The 21,381-nt window shown below is 37.1% G+C and overlaps 2 protein-coding genes across 4 annotated transcripts in view; one reads left to right on the top strand and one right to left on the bottom strand.

Annotated features, from left to right (window-relative positions):
• PSMA1 (proteasome 20S subunit alpha 1) overlaps positions 1-21,381 on the bottom strand; it is a 285,437-nt gene that overhangs the window by 226,777 nt on the left and 37,279 nt on the right. The window lies entirely within an intron of this gene.
• Positions 1-21,381, top strand: part of PDE3B (phosphodiesterase 3B) — a 161,303-nt gene that overhangs the window by 108,081 nt on the left and 31,841 nt on the right. For all 3 annotated transcript variants that reach the window (XM_070428261.1, XM_070428260.1, XM_070428259.1), the window contains 6 exons: positions 989-1,131; positions 8,617-8,723; positions 17,146-17,359; positions 17,917-17,993; positions 20,110-20,261; positions 21,029-21,166. In XM_070428261.1, coding sequence (XP_070284362.1) covers positions 989-1,131; positions 8,617-8,723; positions 17,146-17,359; positions 17,917-17,993; positions 20,110-20,261; positions 21,029-21,166 — 831 coding nt within the window. The remainder of the gene's footprint in view (positions 1-988; positions 1,132-8,616; positions 8,724-17,145; positions 17,360-17,916; positions 17,994-20,109; positions 20,262-21,028; positions 21,167-21,381) is intronic.

Raw genomic sequence — 21,381 nt, 5'->3', positions numbered from 1 at the left:
ATATTAAAGAGCATGCCTAAATGCCTCATTTCTTGAACATTTCTAGTTAATCGGGCTTATTTTGGGTCCTGGAATCGATTGGTAAAAGTAAGTCATAAGAATCAGGATGTAACCCTTATTTTTCGTAGTGTTCTTGAAACTTCTTGTTTGAATTTTATATCTAATTTGTCTCTGCTTTTGGAAAAGAAGAAGCCTAATGTTACTTAAGAACAGTATTTATGAAAAAATAACTAGTAAGGAAAAGGGAGTTGGAATAGATACTTTAATATAAATGTCTCATATACTGTGCTAAGAAACAAGACAGATTATATGAACCTAAATTTCTAACTAACCACAAACCTTTACTAAATCAACATCCTTGGGAAAACTGTAAGAGATCTTTATCTCTCTGAGATGGTTTCAGTGTGTGCTGGTAGAGGAAATTCATAAGAAAGAAACTTTTCTGTATATCTCAGTAAAACACCTATTGACAGTGGTAAAAAATAGAACATTTTCAAAAATTAAGGTAAAACTGTATTAAGGCTAAAGGTGTTCTGGATTTAGTCATTTGTTCAAAAAACAGCTCAGAATCCTACAGTTTCTCCAGATTAACCTCTATGGACATTAGCCCCGGACTGAAAATATGAAAGGTTCAGGACAATCCCTGATCTTAATTTTGTCCTCTGAAGTTGTTTATTAGGGTACATCTTTCATATCTACTTTTTAAATTATCAACTGTTTATTTCTCATGATACTAGGAATAAATGTGCAAAAGAAAAAATATCTAGTTAAATTGTAGGGAGCTCAGATATCATTTTTTAGTACTAGAAGGATAAAGTAGAACAGTATAGAATGTGAAGTTTGGAGCAAAATTGACACACTTTCAGAATAAAATGTTCTGTTTCTCCAGTACATATTAAAAATATACTTTGTATTGATTTTTATGTGACATCTTTAATACATATACAGATATTATAGGGTGGCGATTCACTGTTCAATTATCCAACAGGGACTACACAGTAGGAATAGTTTACCAACTCCACAGCTGAGGAGGAGCTCGGGAACTTCAAGTCTGCCCCCCGTTGAACCTCCTTCTTCAAGGTGGGAACGCAATAATGGCAAAAGGCCTCACCAAGAAGTTGGCATTTCAAGGTAAAATCACCAGAGCCTGTTAAAGAAATCTGAATCTGATACATTCGCTTTGTTTCTGTGAATGAAGTTTGAAATAGTTCTAAAAGCGGAAAGCAACAGTCGACGTACTTGTTTAGGTATAGGACAGCATACCTAATATGACATAATAGAGAAAGTGATTCATAAAAAGAAGGACCTGTCTTATCCCCAAACTTAGGTAAGTTGGGACCTGAAAGGAAGTTAGGATCCATTTAGTACAGGGTGCTGGGAAAGCTTATAAATTAGTAGAGGTGGCCACTACAGGAGCGGTCACTAGGTCCAGTGCATGATGCCTAAAGTAGGGCAACAGTTACTGACTTGTGAGAGGAGGAGCACATTCTCAGATGTTAAGTATCTTTGAAAGGCACCAGTAACTGTGAAACTGAGAAAATGCCAGGAGCCAAAATCTGAATGTAAATATATCCTTTACACTGATCACAAAAGATTCAGTGCTTTGTCTTAAAAGCCAGAAAAGATAGTGATCTCTTGTGATCAGGAAAGATAAGCTTCTATTTAGTCAGTCACCTGGTTATATTAATAAAATTGGTATTAGTGTAAATTTCCTGTTAAACCACTGTTCTTACTGAGCATGTTTTACTTTTAGCTTGAGCTAGGTAGTTACACATTTAAAACACTAGGTGGCAGAATTGGATCATAGCTATTTTTTAAAATTGGTTAGTATTTATATGTGAATTATGACCAAATAATTACAATTTTCCAGATTATTTAGTGATTTATTAATTTGAATCTTCTATAATATATTGAAATAGATGGACTTCTTGTTTATTGAAAATATTGTGTGAAATGGTATATAAAACAGGAATGGATTGAGGTATGAATACAGTACAGGAAAATGAGCTTTGGTCCAAAGCTTGCTCAGAGCCTGAACATGATAGTTTTTGTTTGTTTTTTCCCTAATGGAATCAGGATATGAGGAAGTAAATGATGTTAGAAACTGAAAATATGAAAGATATTTCTTAACCATGGGAAACATCATCTTGAGAATAATGGATTTAAGAAATGATGAAAATGATTCAGTTTTTTATTTTCTATCACACTAATGTAACAGCAATACATTTGCAATTAAATAAATGATGTATATCAAAATAGAAACACAGTCCAAAGAAAACTATCTTTAACTCTGAAAAGTGTTCATATAAAGGTATATGTAGGCCGATTTGATATACTTAACTGTCATAAAAGATTTTAGGAATTTGGAGAATAAAGATATTGGTGGTATTATGGAACATCTACTTTAAAGAGATAAGGTTAGAAGTAATTTTTTTATTGTGGAGAAGCTGGAGCTTACTTTGAATAGGATAAGATGGGAAGATATGAAGCATTTACAGCCATTACTACTTTTGAAATTCAAGTTTCTAGATCAGCGCTGTCCAATAGAAATTTTGTGATGATGGGAATATTTTACTAGTATATCTTACCAGTATGGTAGTTCCTAGCTATTGATCACATGAAATGTATCTAGTATGACTAATCAACTGAATTTAAATATGAATTTAATTAAAATGTAGAGCTATATGTGACAACCATATAGGCATATAGAGCAGTCTTATTAAACAGCAAAGCTAATTATCTTTAAAGTATGGTGATATTTTGTTTAGCACAAAAGTAATAGACTTGTGACTCTGGAATCATGAGACATCCATCCTGTCTTTAGTAGAGTGCTCAAAAGCTGAGATCACATATCCTAGATTTGTGAGTCTTGATTTGGATGCAGCTTTGGGTTCTGATCATAGCCTCTCTGTGATCTTCAATGACCCTGACTCTGCTTTCAACATTGTTTCATTATTGAACCTCTTATTCCCTGAAAATGTCTGAAACCAAATTTCTCAGCCCCCCAGTTGCTTTTTTGTTACTGTCATTCTGGTCTTATTTCCTGGCACAAAGCTTCCCTTTGGTTGCTTACAAAATTGACTTACCTAGAAAATGGTGTTATCTTTGCATCCTGTTTCCTTATTCTGCAGGTATCAGTTGTCAACTCTATCTTTGATTCTCTTTTTTTCTCTATTGCTTATTCTCCTGTCTCACTTTGCCTACACCATTTCATGCTTTCATTACTCCTTACTTGGGCTATTGAATTATCCTCCTAATTGGTCTTCCCATTTCTAATATCCTTAACTCTCCGATCCATCTTCTAACCTTCAACCAGAAATCTTCCTTAAACAAAACTTTGATTATAGGTTTTCTAGTCATTAAAGTTTTGGACCAGTGCCTGTAGAATTGTACCCAAATTCCTAGCCTGGGATTCAAAACCCTATTATTCTCTCAGGACAAAGATCACCCCTTCCTTGGAAAAGTTAAATGGACTAAAAGAATAAGAGAGATAAGTAGTCTTGCAATGAATGAGAATAGAAAAATTATTTGGGAAGCTGTCTAGGTAAAAACAATATGTAACTTGTGTTAGACTTTCCTTGAAGTTTTCTGATAATTTTAACTCCATTTGAAATTTAAGCTGCATTATAATTTCCAGCCTAGCTTATTTGTGTACAGAGTAATATTTAAATTTTCCTTTTCTTCATGCCTTGCCTGGAGAAAAAAAAGTAAAGTATTCTAAACCTTATCATAGCTATGATAAGAGGAATCTTAGGGAAGAAAACCATAAGGAAGAGGAAGAGTTATTCCTCCTTGAATAGCCACTTAAGGATTTGGTCATCTCTTAAAAGGACATGAGATTTTACTTAATTAAAAGGGCCATTGCTTGACAACATAAAAATACCTCCAATATCATCTTTCTCTAACTGAAACTCAGTCAAGCTTCACTTGTCGTTTTCTGCGCCCCCCTTTACTTGTGCCCTTTACTCTCATTTCTGTACATCTTTAAAAATTGAGCTCATCCTATATAATAAAAGACTCGGTGGTGCAAGGCCCTCATGCGATGTCATCACAAGATGTCTAGCAGGGGAGGGCAGTTGGGGGCCATTAGGCCAGAGGGGGGCAGTAGGGGGCAAGATCAGGCCAGGAGGGGAGGGCAGTCGGACACCCCCCAAGGGGTCCCAGATTGGAGAGGGTGCAGGCCAGGCTGAGGGACAGCCCCCTCCCGTGCACGAATTTCGTGCACCAGGCCTCTAGTCTACTAAAAGGAGCTTCTTCATCAAAACCTCAGCTCTTAGCTTTCTCTAAGTCTGCAGTCAAATATTCAGGGCCAAATTGTGACAAGTCTAGAACAGGTACCAAAGGCACTGTGAACGTTGCTTTAGCAGCCTCTTTCACTGCTCCTTCAGCCAGATTGTTTCCTTTAGCCACTTCAGTGTCCTCTTTCTGGTGCTGGAGAAGTGCATAGCCGCCACCTATAAAGGACAGCTTCTAATAATTTTAAAATTTCTGTGGCATGCTTAATTTCCTTCTTATTGGAGGTTAATCGTCCTTTTTCTTTCCAGACCGAACAGTGCATGCAAAATTAGGAGAGCATACTTCCAGTCGGTATACACATTCATTCTCTTTTGTATGAAAATTCTAATGCCTGCGTCAGTGCAATCCGTTCAGCTTTCTGAGCAGAGGTTCCCAGTGGTAACCTCTTTTGGTATTGGAAGTAACCTGTTTCCTTTATCCATCTAACTGCTTCCATCTGCATATAGAGTTCAGTCTGCCTCTTCTAGTGGCAGGTCCTATAAATCAATTCTGCCAGAATAACCTTCAACAATTATTTTAGAATGGTCATGCATTAGCGTGGCAGAGTCAAGTTGGGAGAAAGTAGGCAGGAGTTAACTTACAGTTTTGAGGGAGATGTTGGGATTGTTGAGAAGAATTGTTTGATACCTGCCCATTCTTCCAGCAGTGAGCCACAAATTCCCTTTTTTCTCTAGCAGCTCATCACTTGGTGAGATATGTAAATGGGGATAGACTCTTCCCAGGAAAACTTTTCCGCTTCCTATAAAAGCTCCCAGGTGGCTGCCACAGCTCTCCAGCAGGCTGGCCACCCTAGGACAGTGTGATCTAGTTTCTTTGACAAGTATGCCATGGATTGTGGAATGTCAATAAGCATTTGGTGAGGAATCCCAGGGCAACGCCCTGCCTTTCATGAACATATAATTGAAAGGGCTTTAGTAGGTCTGGAAGCCCCAAGGCTGGTGCAGAAGCCAGGTGCACCTTCAGGTACTCAAAAGCCTGAGTGCACTCCTTCATCCATTCTAAAGGGCAATCTTTTGGTCCTTTCTGATATTCATACAGTGGTTTAGCATTGAGCCCAAAGTTCAGTCGGAATCCAAATGTAGTAGCCCACCATTTCCAGGAATTCTCTTAACTGTTTCCTGTCAGTCTTTTTTTTTTTAATCCTTACCTGAGGATATTTTTCCCATAGATTTTTGGAGAGTGTAAGGGAAGGAGGAAGTGGGTGTGGGAGGAGAGAGAGACACGTGGATTGGTTGCCTCCTGCACGGACCCAAGACAGGGAACCCACAACTGAGTTACCTGAAAAACGTGCCCTTGATGGGGAATCGAAACTGTGACCCTTCGGTCCACCAGGCCAGTGCTCTCTAACCACTGACCTAAACTGGTCAGTCCTTTTAGTAAGATCATCCCTTTAAGAAGGACTTGAGTTTTTCCAGTTTAAAGACCTGCTGTAGAAAATGTAGTTATGTGCCCAATAATATCCAGCGGGCTGGGCCTCTGGCCCTACTCCCACTGGAAGTGTTCACAAAGGGTATTGCCCTGGCCCAGTAGGAACTTGTCCTTCACCAAATTTGGTTCCCTGGCAGGTTCTAGCCAGGGGTGGGCAAACTTTTTGACTCGAGGGCCACAATGGGTTCTTAAACTGGACCGGAGGGCCGGAACAAAAGCATGGATGGAGTGTTTGTGTGAACTAATATAAATTCAAAGTAAACATCATTACATAAAAGGGTACGGTCTTTTTTTTTTTTTTTTTAGTTTTATTCATTTCAAACGCGGGCCGTAGTTTGCCCATGGCTGTTCTAGACAGACCAGTTCAGGCTCACCTCCTCCTGCAAAGAGGAAGATCCCCCAGGGCAGAAGGGGCCGTGGGGCTATGCTAGCAGTAGCCATAACATCCAGATCTTCCTGGTCCCCCTCTCCTGAACTTCTGCTGTCTGCCACAGGCAAATTCCCTTTTCTCTGGACTATTAATCTATTTCCTTTTAATCCTGCATCTTTATTATGTAAAGTCATAAAATCTTGAGCATAATTGCAGTATAGTAATTTAAAGACCCATTCTCCAGAGTCCAGATTATACATAAGCCAAGCATTATTACAATAAAAAATCATTTTCTTTTTAGTTATAGTTTTATAGGCATAAATCAGCAAAACTTGCCCCAAAGGGCTGGTTTCCAGATGAAGGCTCCCCTCCCTGCATTCTACCAGACAGAGCTCTGTAATGTCATACAAACCAAACCAGAAGACATCTTAATTCCAGACTACTGACCTAAATCGTAACCTGTGCCTGCAATCCTGACCAAGAGGGTCCCGAAGCAGTCCCACCATTTGCCAGGATAATTGTTGCCTTCTTTCCCAGTCTCTCCCACTAGACATGTAGGCAAGGGATATTCAAATACAAAGGATGGCTGTGCACTTACAGGGAGATGAGTTTATTGGCTGGTATCATTTGCATTTATTGGCTGGTCTCTTTTTGTAAAACTGTCAACAAATTATTATTACTATTGGTTTGAGAAAAAAAATATTATAGAAACTAAGGCTAGATGTTACCTCAAAAGTCCTTAATTCTAAATCTCTTAATTTTGCAAATGGAGAGACACACAGATAGATGGAATTATTCTGTGGAAAAAAACATACACTTTAGATAAAAAAAATTGGAAATTGTATTTTAGCCAAATGAATTCAGGGACGTAGCTTCTTGAAGCCTTAGTTTCCTTATCTGTAAAATAGGAGACTAACAGAGATAAAGTATGTAAAGTACCTAAAACAATGGATGATATATGATCAATACACAAAATGGCACATTATTATAAATTTTGTTATTAATAAAAAAGTTTTAATGAATTGGTTGCCAACTGGTTTTATATGTCTTCTTTTTGTAATACAGAATTTTTTTTCCTCTCAGCAGGATATAGAACAAACTAGATTTTTAGAAAAAGGCCCAAGGAGAGCTTTAAAGCAGGAGTTGGCAAAAGAAAGTCCATTCACCCAAAATTGGGGAGCAGAAAAGATATATTCTCTAGAAAAGTGAGACTAGGAACCTAAGGAGATCATTCATTTATTCCACAGTCATCTGTTGAACACCTTTTATCAGGCACTGTGCTATATCCCCTGTGAATGTAGAGATGTTTTATAGCCCCTAAAGGAATTCAGAAATTAGTGAGGCAAAAGAATCTGTACACAGTGAAATGACAAACTATGGGTAAATGTCGTAACAGAGACATGAACAAAAACCTTTTGGTCACAGAAAAAATAGATTTTTTTGAGTATTGGGGTGTGGAAGTGGAGAAAAGATGAAGGAATTGGGGAAGAGCTTGAGAACCTAGCCTATACTAAAAAATATTGAGTGAAAAGTAGAGAATCTAGGTTTGTCCTTGAGCCTCTGGCAACGTACCCACATTGGGAGATGGTGAACAGAAGAAAACAGATTAGTGAATGTCTAAGATAGGAAGGTAACATTTATGTTTTACTTGATAGCCACATGGCACTAGGTCAGAACCTTAAATATATAATTTTAACTTCATGTATTTCATTGGTATGATTGCCTGCCTATATTTAATTTCTTCATAAGAGCCCTAAAACCTATAATAAATATTTCACTTATAAGAAATGACTGACTTATACATGATCTCACTCATTTGTGGAATATAATGAACAACATAAACTGATGAACAAAAACAGATCCAGAGACTGAGAAGCATTGATCAGATGCTCAAACCTCAGAAGGAAGGTTGGGGAGGGTGGGGGTAAGGGGGAGAGAGATCAGCCAAAGGACTTGTATGCATGCATATAAGCATAACCAATGGACACAGACACCAGGGGATGAGGGCATGAGTAGGGGGAGGGAGGGGGCAATGGGGGGGATAAGGACACATATGTAATACATTAATAAAAATTAAAAAAAAAAGAAATGACTGACTTAATGGATAATCAGTATCTGTGGAGAGAACAGAAAATAGTGAAAACAACATTAGCATTTCCTCTAAGAACTTATTAGAAATGCCCATTATCTGGTCCTAACCCTGGTTTACAGAAGCAGAAATCCTGGGGGTGGGACTAGCAATCTGTGTTGGAAGAAGCAATCCAGATGATACCGATATCCAGCTATATGATAGGGTTTAGCAATTTAACCCATTTTTGTAAATAAAATTATACTGAAACACAGTCATACTTATTTATTACTGTCTATGGCTGCTTTTATGCTACAATGGCAAAGTTGAGTAGTTGCAACAGAGACCTTATGGCCTGCAAAGCCATTATTTGCTAATTGAATTGAAGACCAGGAATAAAAATGAGGAAATTTCCCAGTTTTAAAATTGTTAACCTATTGTCTTTCCCTTTTAGTCAAGGAGGCTACTTAAACGGGCCTTTTAGTTCAAACCCACCGACAATCCCGAAGCAAAGGTCAGCATCTATATCGCTGTCTCACCATATAGGTCTAAGAAGAACTGGTAAGTTCTCATTTTTTTTTATGATTTAAATGTGGGAGGTCTCAAAGTATATGGTAGTGCAAAATTTTTTCATTACACATTAGTGACTAATTTTGAAGACTATTTTATGTGTTGTAAGTTAACATGACTAAGCAATTGAGTTGGCTATTAGATCACAATTTGCTCATTCATTCAGACACCTTTTTTAGTATCTCTATGCCACAAACTCTATTAGGCACTAGGGATTCGGTGGGTGGCGGGGAGGGGGGATAGAACTATTTAATTAACCTGAATTTTTGTAGACCCAGACTCACATATCCAGAACAAGGGAAAATCCCCAGAAAAGGGTATTCAGTAGCCTAGCAATTACGGAGAGAAAAAAAAAAAGTCTTTTTTTTTTTAAATATATTTTATTGATTTTTTACAGAGAGGAAGGGAGAGAGATAGAGAGTTAGAAACATCGATGAGAGAGAAACGTCGATCAGCTGCCTCCTGCACATCTCCCGCTGGGGATGTGCCCGCAACCCAGGTAACATGCCCTTGACCGGAATCGAACCTGGGACCTTTCAGTCCGCAGGCCGACGCTCTAGCCACTGAGCCAAACCGGTTTCGGCAAAAAAAAGTCTTATGAGCGTAGAAAGAACCCTGAATATATCGTAAGCCATCCTAAATAGGAATTTTCTGTTTATTTACTAATTTGAGGTATAATTAATTAACCTATAACATTACATTAGTTTCATGTGTACAACATAATGTTTTGTATATATTGCAAAATGATCACACAATTAGTCTAATTAGTATCTCTCAACATACATAGTTAAAAATTTTTTCTTGTAGTGAGAAATCTTAAGATCTACTCTCAGCAACTTTCAAATACGCAAAACAATATTATTAACTATAGTCACCATGCTGTACATTACATCCCCATGACTTATTTGTTTTATAACTGGAAGTTGGTACCTTTTGATCCCTTTTACTCCTTTTGCTTTAAAACTTTTTGAATGAAATATTTTGTAGATACAACATAGTCATAAGAGAACAGCACTGATATTCTGGTTTTAAACTACACTGTGTGTGGTTTGTGGCAGTAAGATGCACAATCACAAAATTCTTTTATATACAATGTTTGGCCTACAATAAAAACTGAAGTGTGAAGAGTCAGGAAAATATTATTTATAAGCAAGAAAAATAGACACTAGGAGGACTTCTAAATATATATTGTTGTTGGATTTTAAAAAGTCTTTAACATAACAATGTTTTAAAAGAAATAGAAGGCAAGATGGACAAAATGGATGACAAGATCGACAGGGAATTAGAACACATAGAAAAGAAACAATGAACAGAGTGAAATATTTAGTCTTGAGAAACAAGCACCAACCTATAATTCTGTCCCCTGCAAAATTATCCTTTAAAAGTGAAGGAGAAAAATCCTTTTTCAGAGAGAAATTGAGGGAACTTGTTGCTAATAGATCTGACTTGCAAAAGATGTTCAAAGAAGTTCTTTAAAGAGAAGGAAAGTAATATAGGTCAGAAGTTTCAATCTATAGAGAAAGAAAGATCATTGAAGAAAAAAAATCAAGGTAAAGTAAAAACTTATTTTTCTTATATTTATTTGGTCTACAGTTGACAAAGGCTGCCCTTGTTTAATTTGTTTAGAATGAGAGTAACAATGTATTTGAACTTGTGTGCATATATATATATATATATATATATATATATATGTATATATATATTATGTGTGTGTATACTAGTAAATATATGTATATATTTATGTATGCTTATATATAAGTGAAATGAATGACAGCAATGATACAAGAATGGAAGAATTAGCATTATTTTGTTATTTTAACGGAATGTTATTTGAAACTGGATTCGAGTTAGTTGTAAATGTATATTGCAAACTCTAGGGCAACCATAAAAAAGTAGAAAACAGAATCTATTTATAATGAGTTCAGGAGCGTCACTCAACAAATAATCAGAAACAATAAAACAAACAAAACCAGCAATATAACAAACCTTGGGGGTATGAAGAGTCTGATACCAGAATTGTTAAATGTTCAGTTTTCAAAAAAAATTATGAAGGACTTGTATGCATGCATATAAGCATAACCAATGGACATAAGACACTGGGGAGTAGGAGAGGCCGGGGGATTGTCAAGGGCGGGGGGAAAAAAAAGGAGACATATGTAATACTCTTTGTAATACTTTAAGCAATAAAAAATAAAAAAATAAAAGGAAGGAGGGAAAAAAATTATGAAACATGCAAAGAATCAAGAAATTTTTGCCATTATACAAGTAAAAACAAATAACAAAATATTTCCCTGAGGGGGAAATTGGAGTTTGGACTTAGCAATGACTTTAAATCTGCTATTATACATATGTTCAAAGAACTAAAGGAAATCATAGCTAAAGTTTTTAAGAAGAATATGTCAATAATGCCTCACCAAAGAGAACTATAAATTATAAAATTATAAAATAATTTTAATAACTATAAAATAATTGCCACTTCTACTTAATACTGGATTGGAGATTCTAACCAGGGCAGTTAGGTAAAAAGGAATTAAATAATTAAACCTATATTTGCAGATGACATAATCATATATTCATAAAATCCCAAGAAATTCATTAACATCTTTTACAACCAGAAAACAAGTTCATCACTGTGGCAGGATACAAGATCTGTATGTAAAAATCAATTGTATTTCTATTTACTTGCAATAAACAATGCAAAACAGAAATTAAGAAAATAATTCCATAAATAAACCTTTACATGGTCAACTGATTTTCAACAAGGGTGCCAAGATAATTCAGTGGGGAAGGAATAGTGTTTTTAACAAATGGTGTTGGAACAACTGGATATACACATGCAAAAGAATGAATTTGGAACTCAATATGTCATCATACTTAAAAATTAACTCAAGATGCATCCTAGACTCAAATGTAAGGGTTAAACCATAAAACTTGTAGAAAACAGAAAATCTTTGTGGCTGTAGGTATTGAGTAAAGTGTTTTTGGATAAGACACCAAAAGCACAGTCCATAAATGGAAAAAATTGATAATTGGAATTCGTTAAAATTAAAAACATCTGTACTTCAGCAAACACCTAAAAAAAGAAAGAAAAGAAAAGACAATGCACAGGATGGGAAAAAAATACTTGCAAATAATATATTTGACAATGGACTAGTATCCAGAATATATAGAAAGATGTTTTACAACTCAATAATAAAAAGACAAAAGATCTCATTTAAAAATGGGCAAAAAATCTGAATAGATGTTTCTCCAAAGAAGATATAAAAATGGCCCATAACCACATGAAAAGGTGTTTAGCATCATTAATTAGGAAAATGCAAATCAAAAGCAATGAACTATGACTTCACACCCACTTTGATGTCTTTAATTATAAAGACAGACAATAACAAGTGTTGATAAAAATGTCCAGAAGTGGAACACTCCTACATTGCTGCTGGGAAAGTAAAATGTGACAGCATTATACAGCATTGAAAACTACAGTCACATGCTGCTACATGGAAATATCTTTTTTTTAAAATGTATTTTATTGATTTCTTACAGAGAGGAAGGGAGAGGGATAGAGAGCTAGAAACATCAATGAGATAGAAACATCGATCAGCTGCCTCCTGCACACTCCCTACTGGGTATGTGCCTGCAACCAAGGTACATGCCCTTGACCGGAATCGAACCTGGGACCCTTGAGTCTGCAGGCTGATGCTCTATCCACTGAGCCAAACCGGCTAGGGCAGAAATATCTTTTTTAAATGTCAATTAAGCAAGGCATAGAAGCATTTATATATACTATCTACACTAATAAAAGAGAAACATGGTAATTAGCATATGACCGCTACCCTTTTCATTGGCTAATCAGTGAGTATATGCAAATTAACTGTCAGCCAAGATGGCGGCCGGCAGCCAGGCAGCTGGAAGCGAACATGAGGCTTGCTTGCTTCAGTGAAGGAGGACTCCAACGTTCCCCACCTGCCTTGCTGGCCTCTGAGCCGGCAGTTTGAAACATTCTAACAAATATAGACACTAAACAAACAGCCGTGATCTCAGAGCTGGAGTTATACATTGTTTTGATTATAGAACGCTCAGCAGTGGAAGCCTCAGAGCTAGAGCCAGAGCTAAAGCTGGCCCAGAACAAAATAAAAAAAAGAGAAAAAAAAGGAGCAGTTGGGAGCTTCAAGTCAACAACCACCAGCCTGAAAGCAGCCCTCAGCCCCTCACCCAGACTGGCCAGGCACCCCAGTGGGGACCCCCACCCTGAAGGGTGTGTGACCAGCTGCAAACAGCCATCATCCCCTCATCCAGGCTGGCCAGGCATCCCAGTGGGGACCCCCACCCTGATCCAGGACACCCTTCAGGGCAAACCAGCCGGCCCCCAGGCCTCTATTCTATATAGTAAAAGGGTAATATGCCTCCCAGCACCGGGATCAGCACCCAAACACCCCGATCGCCCTGCGGCTCTGTGTGTGACAGGGGGCGGGGCCACAACCTCCCTATCCGCCCTGCTCTGTTCATGACAGGGGAAGGCGCCCCAACCCCCTGATCAGTCCTGCTCTGTGCCTGATAGGGGGAAGCTCTCCCAATCCCCTGATTGCCCTGCGGCTCTGTGTTTGACAGGGTGCAGCACACCAACCCCCTGATCGGCCCTGCTCTGTGTGTGACAGGGTGCAGTGCCCCAACCCCCCCCCCCCCCCAACAGGCCCTGCCTCTGTGTGTGGCAGGGTAGAGCCATAACCTCCCCATCGGCCCTGCCCTGAGTGTGACAGTGGCTGCGTCCCAACCCCCTGATCGGCCCTGCTCTGTGGGTGATAGAGGGTGGTGCCCCAACCCCCTGATGGGCCCTGCTCTGTGCATGACGGGGTGGCGCCGCAACCTCCCCATCAACCCTGCCTTGAGTGTGACAGGGGGCGGTGCCCCAACCCCCAGTCGGCCCCACCCTGAGCGTGACTGAGGGTGGCATCTCGACCTCCCAATCTGCCCTGCTCTGTGCATGACAGGGGGTGGCGCCCCAACTCCCCAATCAGCCCTGCTCTGAGCCCGACCAGGGGCTGCACCTAGGGATTGGGCCTGCCCTCTGCCACCCAGGAGCAGGCCTAAGCCAGCAGGTCGTCATCTCCTGAGGGGTCCCAGACTGGGAAAGGGCACAGGCCGGGCTGAGGGACCCCCCCTTCCCCCCCCAAGTGCACAAATTTTTGTGCACTGGGCCTCTAGTCCTATATAATATAAAGGCTAATATGCAAATCAACTGAACGGAGGAACGACCGGTCGCTATGACATGCACTGACTACCAGGGGGCAGATGCTTAATGCAGGAGCTGCTCCCTGGTGATCAGTTGCACTCTCATAGGGGGAGTGCTGCTCAGCCAGAAGCCGGGCTCACAGCTGGCGAGCACAGTGGTGGTGGCGGGAGCCTCTCCCGCTTCCACAGCAGCGCTAAGGATGTCCAACTGCTGGCTTAGGCCCACTCCCCATGGGCTTTCAGACATCCCCCGAGGGCTCCCAGACTGCAAGAGGGCACAGGCTGGGCTGAGGGGACCCAGTGCACAAATTTCGTGCACCAGGCCTCTAGTCTGATATAATTTACAAAGATAAAAAAGGGAAGAACTCATCTAAATTGTTAAAAGATATATATACACACATGGTATAAATATAAAGAAAGGCAAGAAAAACGGTATTACAACAGTCAAAATAATGATTTCCTTTAATGGGAGGGAGGGCAATTTAGGAAGGGTTTCTGGTCTAGAGCCGTGTTTTATGTCTTAGTTTGAATAAGCATTCCTGTTGAAACTTTTCTGTGTGCACATTATGTTTTCATAATATATGTGTGTGTATATATATATGTATATGTATATACACACACATATATATATATTTTTTTACCAGTAAAAATTGTTTATTATAAAACCATTGAAACTTTTCATAAAAGATCGAGTTTGCAATAATGTAAACGGCACAGAATTAAGAACCATTGCCCCACACCCTTCCTCAACCCCATTTTCATGGCACAAACAAAACTAGATGGAGCCCTTAGCCACCTGACCTCCAGGCCAGCATTCCTTCCAAAAGCAATGCCGTCCTCTCCTGAGGTCAGCCACAAGCAGGCCGGGCTTAAACAGAGCGCCCTGAGGCTCGCGCAGAACTTTGCAGCCGTCTGGCCCTCGTTCTGGCTCGATTTCCGCGAGTCCGAAGCTGAACAGCCATGCTCATAATCAGGGACGGCACAGCGCACCGGTGCAAGGGCTGTCCGATAACGAAGAGCAGGACTCTGCATAATATATGAAACATAATGTGCACACAGTTTAAAATAAAAATGGATCTATATTGTAGGAAATCTTTCTTAAGGGTTGCTAGGTTTTTCTCTACCATTTTTTCCTCTCCTTGAAGCTTTTCTATATCAAATTTCTACCCTAAGGTTATTTATCCTTTAGTCTTCTCAGCCTATTTTTCTGGATTTTTTAACATTTGCTGGTATAATTAGAGAAAAGAATGCTGAAAATTTGAGCTTTTTTATCCAGTTAGTAACTAACCATTATGACTTTGACAAGCAAGGCCCTTTCCCTCTCTATTCTTTAGTTTCTTCTTCTGAAACATTACACTGTTTGACCAGAATATTTATAAAACCCCATTCAGCCCATATAAGATTTATAGGAGCCTCTCAATAAATTAATCTAATAGAACAGCAGTGACAGCCCTTTTTAGAGTGTTTCCTCACAGTGTTAACTGCTAACTAAATTAAGTTCCTTAGGGAAACTTTTTTTTTGGTAGTATTTTTTCTTCACATATAAAATGAAAATGCTACTTAACTCACATTGTTACTGTGAAGATTGAATAAAATTCCATCGTATCAGTCAAGGCTTTCTAGAGAAACAGAACTGTTAGGATGTGTGTGTGTGTGTGTGTGTGTGCGCACATACACAACATATATGTGCATGTATGCATGTATATAGAGAAGAAGGGGGTGCACAAAGGATTTATTTTAAGGCATTGTTTTGTGAGATTGTGAGGGCTATAAGATCTGAAATTTTTAGTACAGGCTGCCAGCATGGAAATTCTAGCAGTGTCCAAAGGCAGTCTGACCCTAGCCAGTTTGGCTCAGTAGATAGAGCATCAGCCTCTGGACCAAAGAGTCCCGGGTTCAATTCCGGTCAAGGGCATGTACCTCAGTTGCAGGTTCCTCCAGGGCCCGGGGTCTGGTGGCGGTGTGTGCATGAGGCAACCAATTGATGTGTTTCTCTCTGTCTTCCCCTCTCTCTTCCACTCTCTAAAAAAATCAATGGAAAAATATCCTTGAGTGAAGATTAAAAACAACAACAAAAAAAAAACAAAGGCACTCTGGGGGCAAATTCCTACCTTTTGGGAAGACCTCAGCCTTTTCTCTGAAGGCCTTTAACTAATTGAATGAGGCCAACTCACATTATGAAGGATAATCTGCTCTACCCAGACCACTAATATAAATATTAACCACATCTGAAAAATACCTTCACAGCAACATCTAGACGGCTTTTTGACCAAAACAGCTGGGCACCATAGCTTAGCTAAGTTGGCACATAAAATTAACCATCTCACACAGTCTCTTAAGTGTTCACCTCTGTGCCTAAAAATATAGGTCCTTAATAACTGTTATTTGCTTTCCTCTCTAATTCATACTTTACTTGGATCTTTATTTCCAAATAAAATTTTAAGTCTGCCTTCTTTCCAGATATACCCATACAGCCTTAGTTCAAAGCACTCAGCAGATTTCTGAAGCACTGTTTTTCCCTTAGCACAAAGCACTTGTTCCTACTCTCCACTAAACTCTAGGTTTGTTGAATTACAGAGATGGAATCTTTTTCTCCATTGTGAAACCCAGCACATTTCCCAGCATGTAGGCTCTCAAGTATTTGTTGAATAAATAAATAAGCTGGACAAATTTGCATATTTTAAGAGGTATGCTGTTGTGTTAACATATAATTTTTATTATATGCTCAACTTGCTTAATGCTATTAAGAAATTGGATTTTTGAATAAAAATGAATTTTATTGTACTGGAAAATATTCAATAAAATTTGGTAAAAATACTCTGCTCATGTAGATAATCAAGCTGGCAGGGACACAAAATGTAAAAGGTAAAGAATTAGGAAAATTTGTGCCAAACAGTATGTACATGTTAGTTCTACTCTTAGTATTCACCTGTAATGTGCTATCCTGCCACGGGGTGTTTATTCCCAGTCACTAATGATGACCAATATGGTCTATTTTCTGCTTAAATTTCTAGAATGTCTTGAAGATAGAGCTCCATCTACAAGTCTATTTTATCATTTAATTGTAAATACTTTGCTTTATTTAAAGAAGGAAAATACTCTTTATAAGTACACAAACATAAACAATAAACACCATACACAAGCATGATTATTTATCTATCTCTTTCCTCTCTTTTAACTTTCCAAGGTGTTTTACCCAGCCTGAGTCCTGTGAATTCTCCTGGCCATGGACCACCAGTGTCTCCTGGCTCTCTAACTAGTCGATCGCCTGTAGAATTTCCTGATACTGCTGATTTTCTTACTAAGCCAAGTGTTATTTTACACAGATCTCTGGGCAATGTACCCACTTTACCAGATTTTTATCAACAACTTAGAAATTCTGATAGCAATGTATGTAACAGGTAAGTTTCCCAAACGTTTATTTGTTTTACAATATATGTTGAAGTATTACTAATATTCTAGTTCTATATAATAACTAGATGATGAATTAAGACCATATTCTCTTCCTTATTTATCTAGTAGAATTTATTCTAAATAAAACTCATCTCAGTGCTGTCATTCATTTTCCAATGAAATGATCTCCATCTGAAGTGAAATATAGTTGTATTCTATTCATTATATCAGTAATTGTAAAAGAATTATTTCGTATGCACTATTTTAGTGCCTGTTTATAATACCCAGTTCATATGGTGTTCATTCTCATTTCTGCTTAGATACTGTTTACTTCAGGCATCAATGTTGACTTTCAAAATATGTTATTTTCTTCAGGTTACACAGATGCCTTCTAGATAAATCCTTTTATATTTATAGAGATTGTATTATTAGAGTGTGTTGCATTTGGGACCTTGGTTAAAAATTGAGCAGATTTTTCTAATTGTACTTAGATTTTAAAATTTTCTCTCATATATTATATATACATGTTTATATATGCATATATATTTCTATTTTATTTTATAAGCTGTGGACATCAAATACTGAAATATGTTTCAACATCTGAATCAGAGTCGAGTACAGACTACTGCAATGGGAAATTAGGTGAGTGTTTAACTTTATGAGCAATTTTTTACATTACTTTTTAGGATGAATAAATGAGTTTAACTTCATTTTATCCACCTTTAAAATGAACATTATGGTGTTTTTTATCTACTTCAGAGAGGAGTTATTAAGAGCAAAATATAAATAATAGATGGTGAAAGTATTTTGAAGAGTAAAAATGGCTGTACAAATGAATATTGTCTTAGATGATGGGTTTGGCTCATAAATAGCAAAATAAAGTATAATAATGTTGAAATTTATACTGCACAATCTAATGCCAAAAGGTTTGCATAATTTTTTATGGCACAGAAAGGATTTTTTTTTAATTTAATCATATCATTCTGAAATATTTTTTATGCTCAAACAAAAAAATATCGTAGTAGATATTTTAAAAATATCGTAAAATTATAGTAGTTTTATAACATTAAACAATTGATTATCAGTCTTCCAGTAATAGTTAACTTGCACCAACATTCCCCCAAAGGTAGGTAGAAAAGCTGTACAAATTATTAACCAAAAAATCTGCTTGAAGCTCCTCAGAAATACCACTAGATCTGGAGGAGGATAGAAGTCCAAAAGAGTGAGTCTGGAGTTTGAGGCTACCAAAGGGTGTTTGCCAGGGGGCCAGGGACTGGTAAAATGAGCAGTCCTTTTGGTAGCGTCACCCTAGGAATATAAAAGTACAGAAGTAGGTAGGTCCTTTCAGGGATTGTAGGCTCCTAGGAATCTCTTTACATAGTTATTCATTTTAAAATGTGCAATTCAATAGTTTTGGCTCTTACACTTTAAAGTGCTGTTAAAAAAAACAACAACAAAGACCAATTCTTTAAAAAAAAACCACACCTCTTCCAAAAAATAGAAGAGCAAACTTCCCACTCATTCTGTAAGACCAGTATTACCCTGATACCATAACCAAAGGCATCACAAGAAAACTACAGACCAGTATGTCTTATATGTATAGACACAAAAATCCTTAACATAATACTAGCAAACTGAGTCCAACAATATATAAAACAGTCACATCATGACGAAGATATGTTTATCCCAGAAATGCAGGGGCAGTTTAATATTTGAAATCAATCAGTATAATATACCACATTTTTAAAAAAGAGAGGAAAAACACATGATAATCTTAATAGATGCATAAAAAGCATGACAAAATCAAACACTACTTTCATGACAAAAACACTTAAAATAGTAATAACAGCGATTGGTTTCCTCCCACATGTGCCCCAACCGGGGCAGGGGTTCGAACCTGCAACCCAGATACCTTGACCAGGACTTGAACCCGAGACTTCTCAGGGCATCGGCCAACATTCTACCATTGAGCAACACCTGCCAGGGCTCAACATTATATTTTTAAGAAACATACATATTGTTGCATGTGATTGTAGTTCTTTCTCTTTGCTCTGTAATGTTCAATTGAGTACACTAGTTTATGTATTCTACCGTTAATGAGTTTTGGAAAAGTTTTTTGTTCAGGATATTACAAATAGAAGAACTAGGAATACTTTTATACATGTGGATGAATACTATTTAGCTAACAGTGCTGCTTCTCTTTTCCATGTGATTTGAGAAAATGTGATTTTAATCACATTGGTAGAGAAATAATTCACACTTACGATACTATGTTTTAATTTTTTTTACCTAGATGTTATATTCTTTTATAATTTCCTTCAATGGCATATTTTCTTTCCTTTTCTCTTAATTTTAATTACAGTTTACATTTAATATGTGCTTTGGTTTTTAGATGTGCTTTAATCTTATTTTCAGGTTCAAAATACAAACCATTTCAGATGTTAGAAATTGTTTACATCAAATTTGTAAAAAATGATTTGGGGACTTCTTTTTGTTCTCACTTTTATAAAGAATATCCACTCGTCCCTTTCATCCATGAGTAGATATATCAGGTGAAGTGTTTGTATTGCCCGAGCACAAGATGCGTGGGCCAAATAGTCCAGCATGAATGGATTAATGGTAATTAATGTTTTAATGTCATTTATTTAGATTTAACGCCATAATGGTTCACTTTATCTGAATATTTTTTCAAATAATTTTCTTACGAAACTATCCATGTAAGGGAAGTTTTATTTTTATATATGACTTTTTTTGAAAGGTGATGAAGACAACACCAATTTCTCAAAAGAATCACTCAACCTTACAGAAGCTCAACAGGAAGTGGAAACAGAGGACAGAGACTGCAGAAAATTAATTTCGGAAGGTGACACTCACCTAACAGAAGAGGCACAGAATGAACAGCCACCAAATGTAAAACTTATAATATAATTATGTTAAGGTGAAATATTAGTGCATAGTTTAGTTTTGTTATTTTTGTTCAGAACAATGTTTTTAATATTATGATACTTTGAAATTTTTTACTGAGAGTCACTCTATCACATTAAAGAAAATCTTGGGTAAAAAAGTAACTACTTCTAAACTCATTATCCGAGAACAACCGAGTGCATTCATTTTACAATGAATTCATTTTATATAGTTTTATAGTAGGTATATAATGAAAAAATATCCACATGGAAAGTAATATATGTAAAGATCTGAGAAATGTGTATAGTCATTAAAAACAATGAAATAATCTACTTATTTAAAATAACACTTTTTTTTGTTCTTAAAGTTCATAATTTAAGCTTTTTAGGTAAAAACTCATCCATTTTTCTTGGGAAGTTAATAAATGCCACTATAAGGATACAAGTTTCTATTATTCTTGGTACCTCTAAATTCTAAAATGAAAATGGAATTGAGATTTGTATAGTGTTCCAGGAATATTTTTATTTATTTATAAAAGTAAAGAGTGAAAAATTTTCTGATATATAAAGGACACGTTTATATTTATGTGAAAATAGCATTGTACAGAGAGAGGAAATAGGAAGTACAGATTGTATTTGAAAGAAACGGTTGTAGAAAACAGAACTGACCACTTTTTAATGCTCAATTTTAAGTATTCGCATTTAGATATGGATTTAACAATATTTATAAAAGATATATTGGTTTGGATCTCTCCCCGCCCCCCGTATGTACAGACTGAACAGGAAGCATCGCTGGACCCGATTTTAATAGAAGATTATGATTCATTAATAGAAAAGATGAACAACTGGAATTTTCAAATTTTTGAACTTGTAGAAAAAATGGGAGAGAATTCAGGAAGAATCCTCAGTCAGGTTTGTTTCAAATCCCCACTACTTTTTTATTATAAATTTTTTGAATCTTTATAAAACACAGAATCTAAAAATGTATAATGTTGGTCTATGCAGAAATTCAACATTTTTTATTGAAATACTATTTTCACAAATGAAGTTTTCAGTAGAAAATTTGAAAACATATAAATGAAAAGTAATTTATTTATAATAATGGGATTTAATTTTAACTAAAGTAA

This window comes from Myotis yumanensis, unplaced genomic scaffold, assembly GCF_028538775.1.
Source record: "Myotis yumanensis isolate MYYU_CA2020_CCGP unplaced genomic scaffold, mMyoYum1.0.hap1 SCAF_10, whole genome shotgun sequence".
Classification (NCBI taxonomy): Eukaryota; Metazoa; Chordata; class Mammalia; order Chiroptera; family Vespertilionidae; genus Myotis; species Myotis yumanensis.
This window is presented reverse-complemented; position numbering and strand designations above follow the sequence as displayed.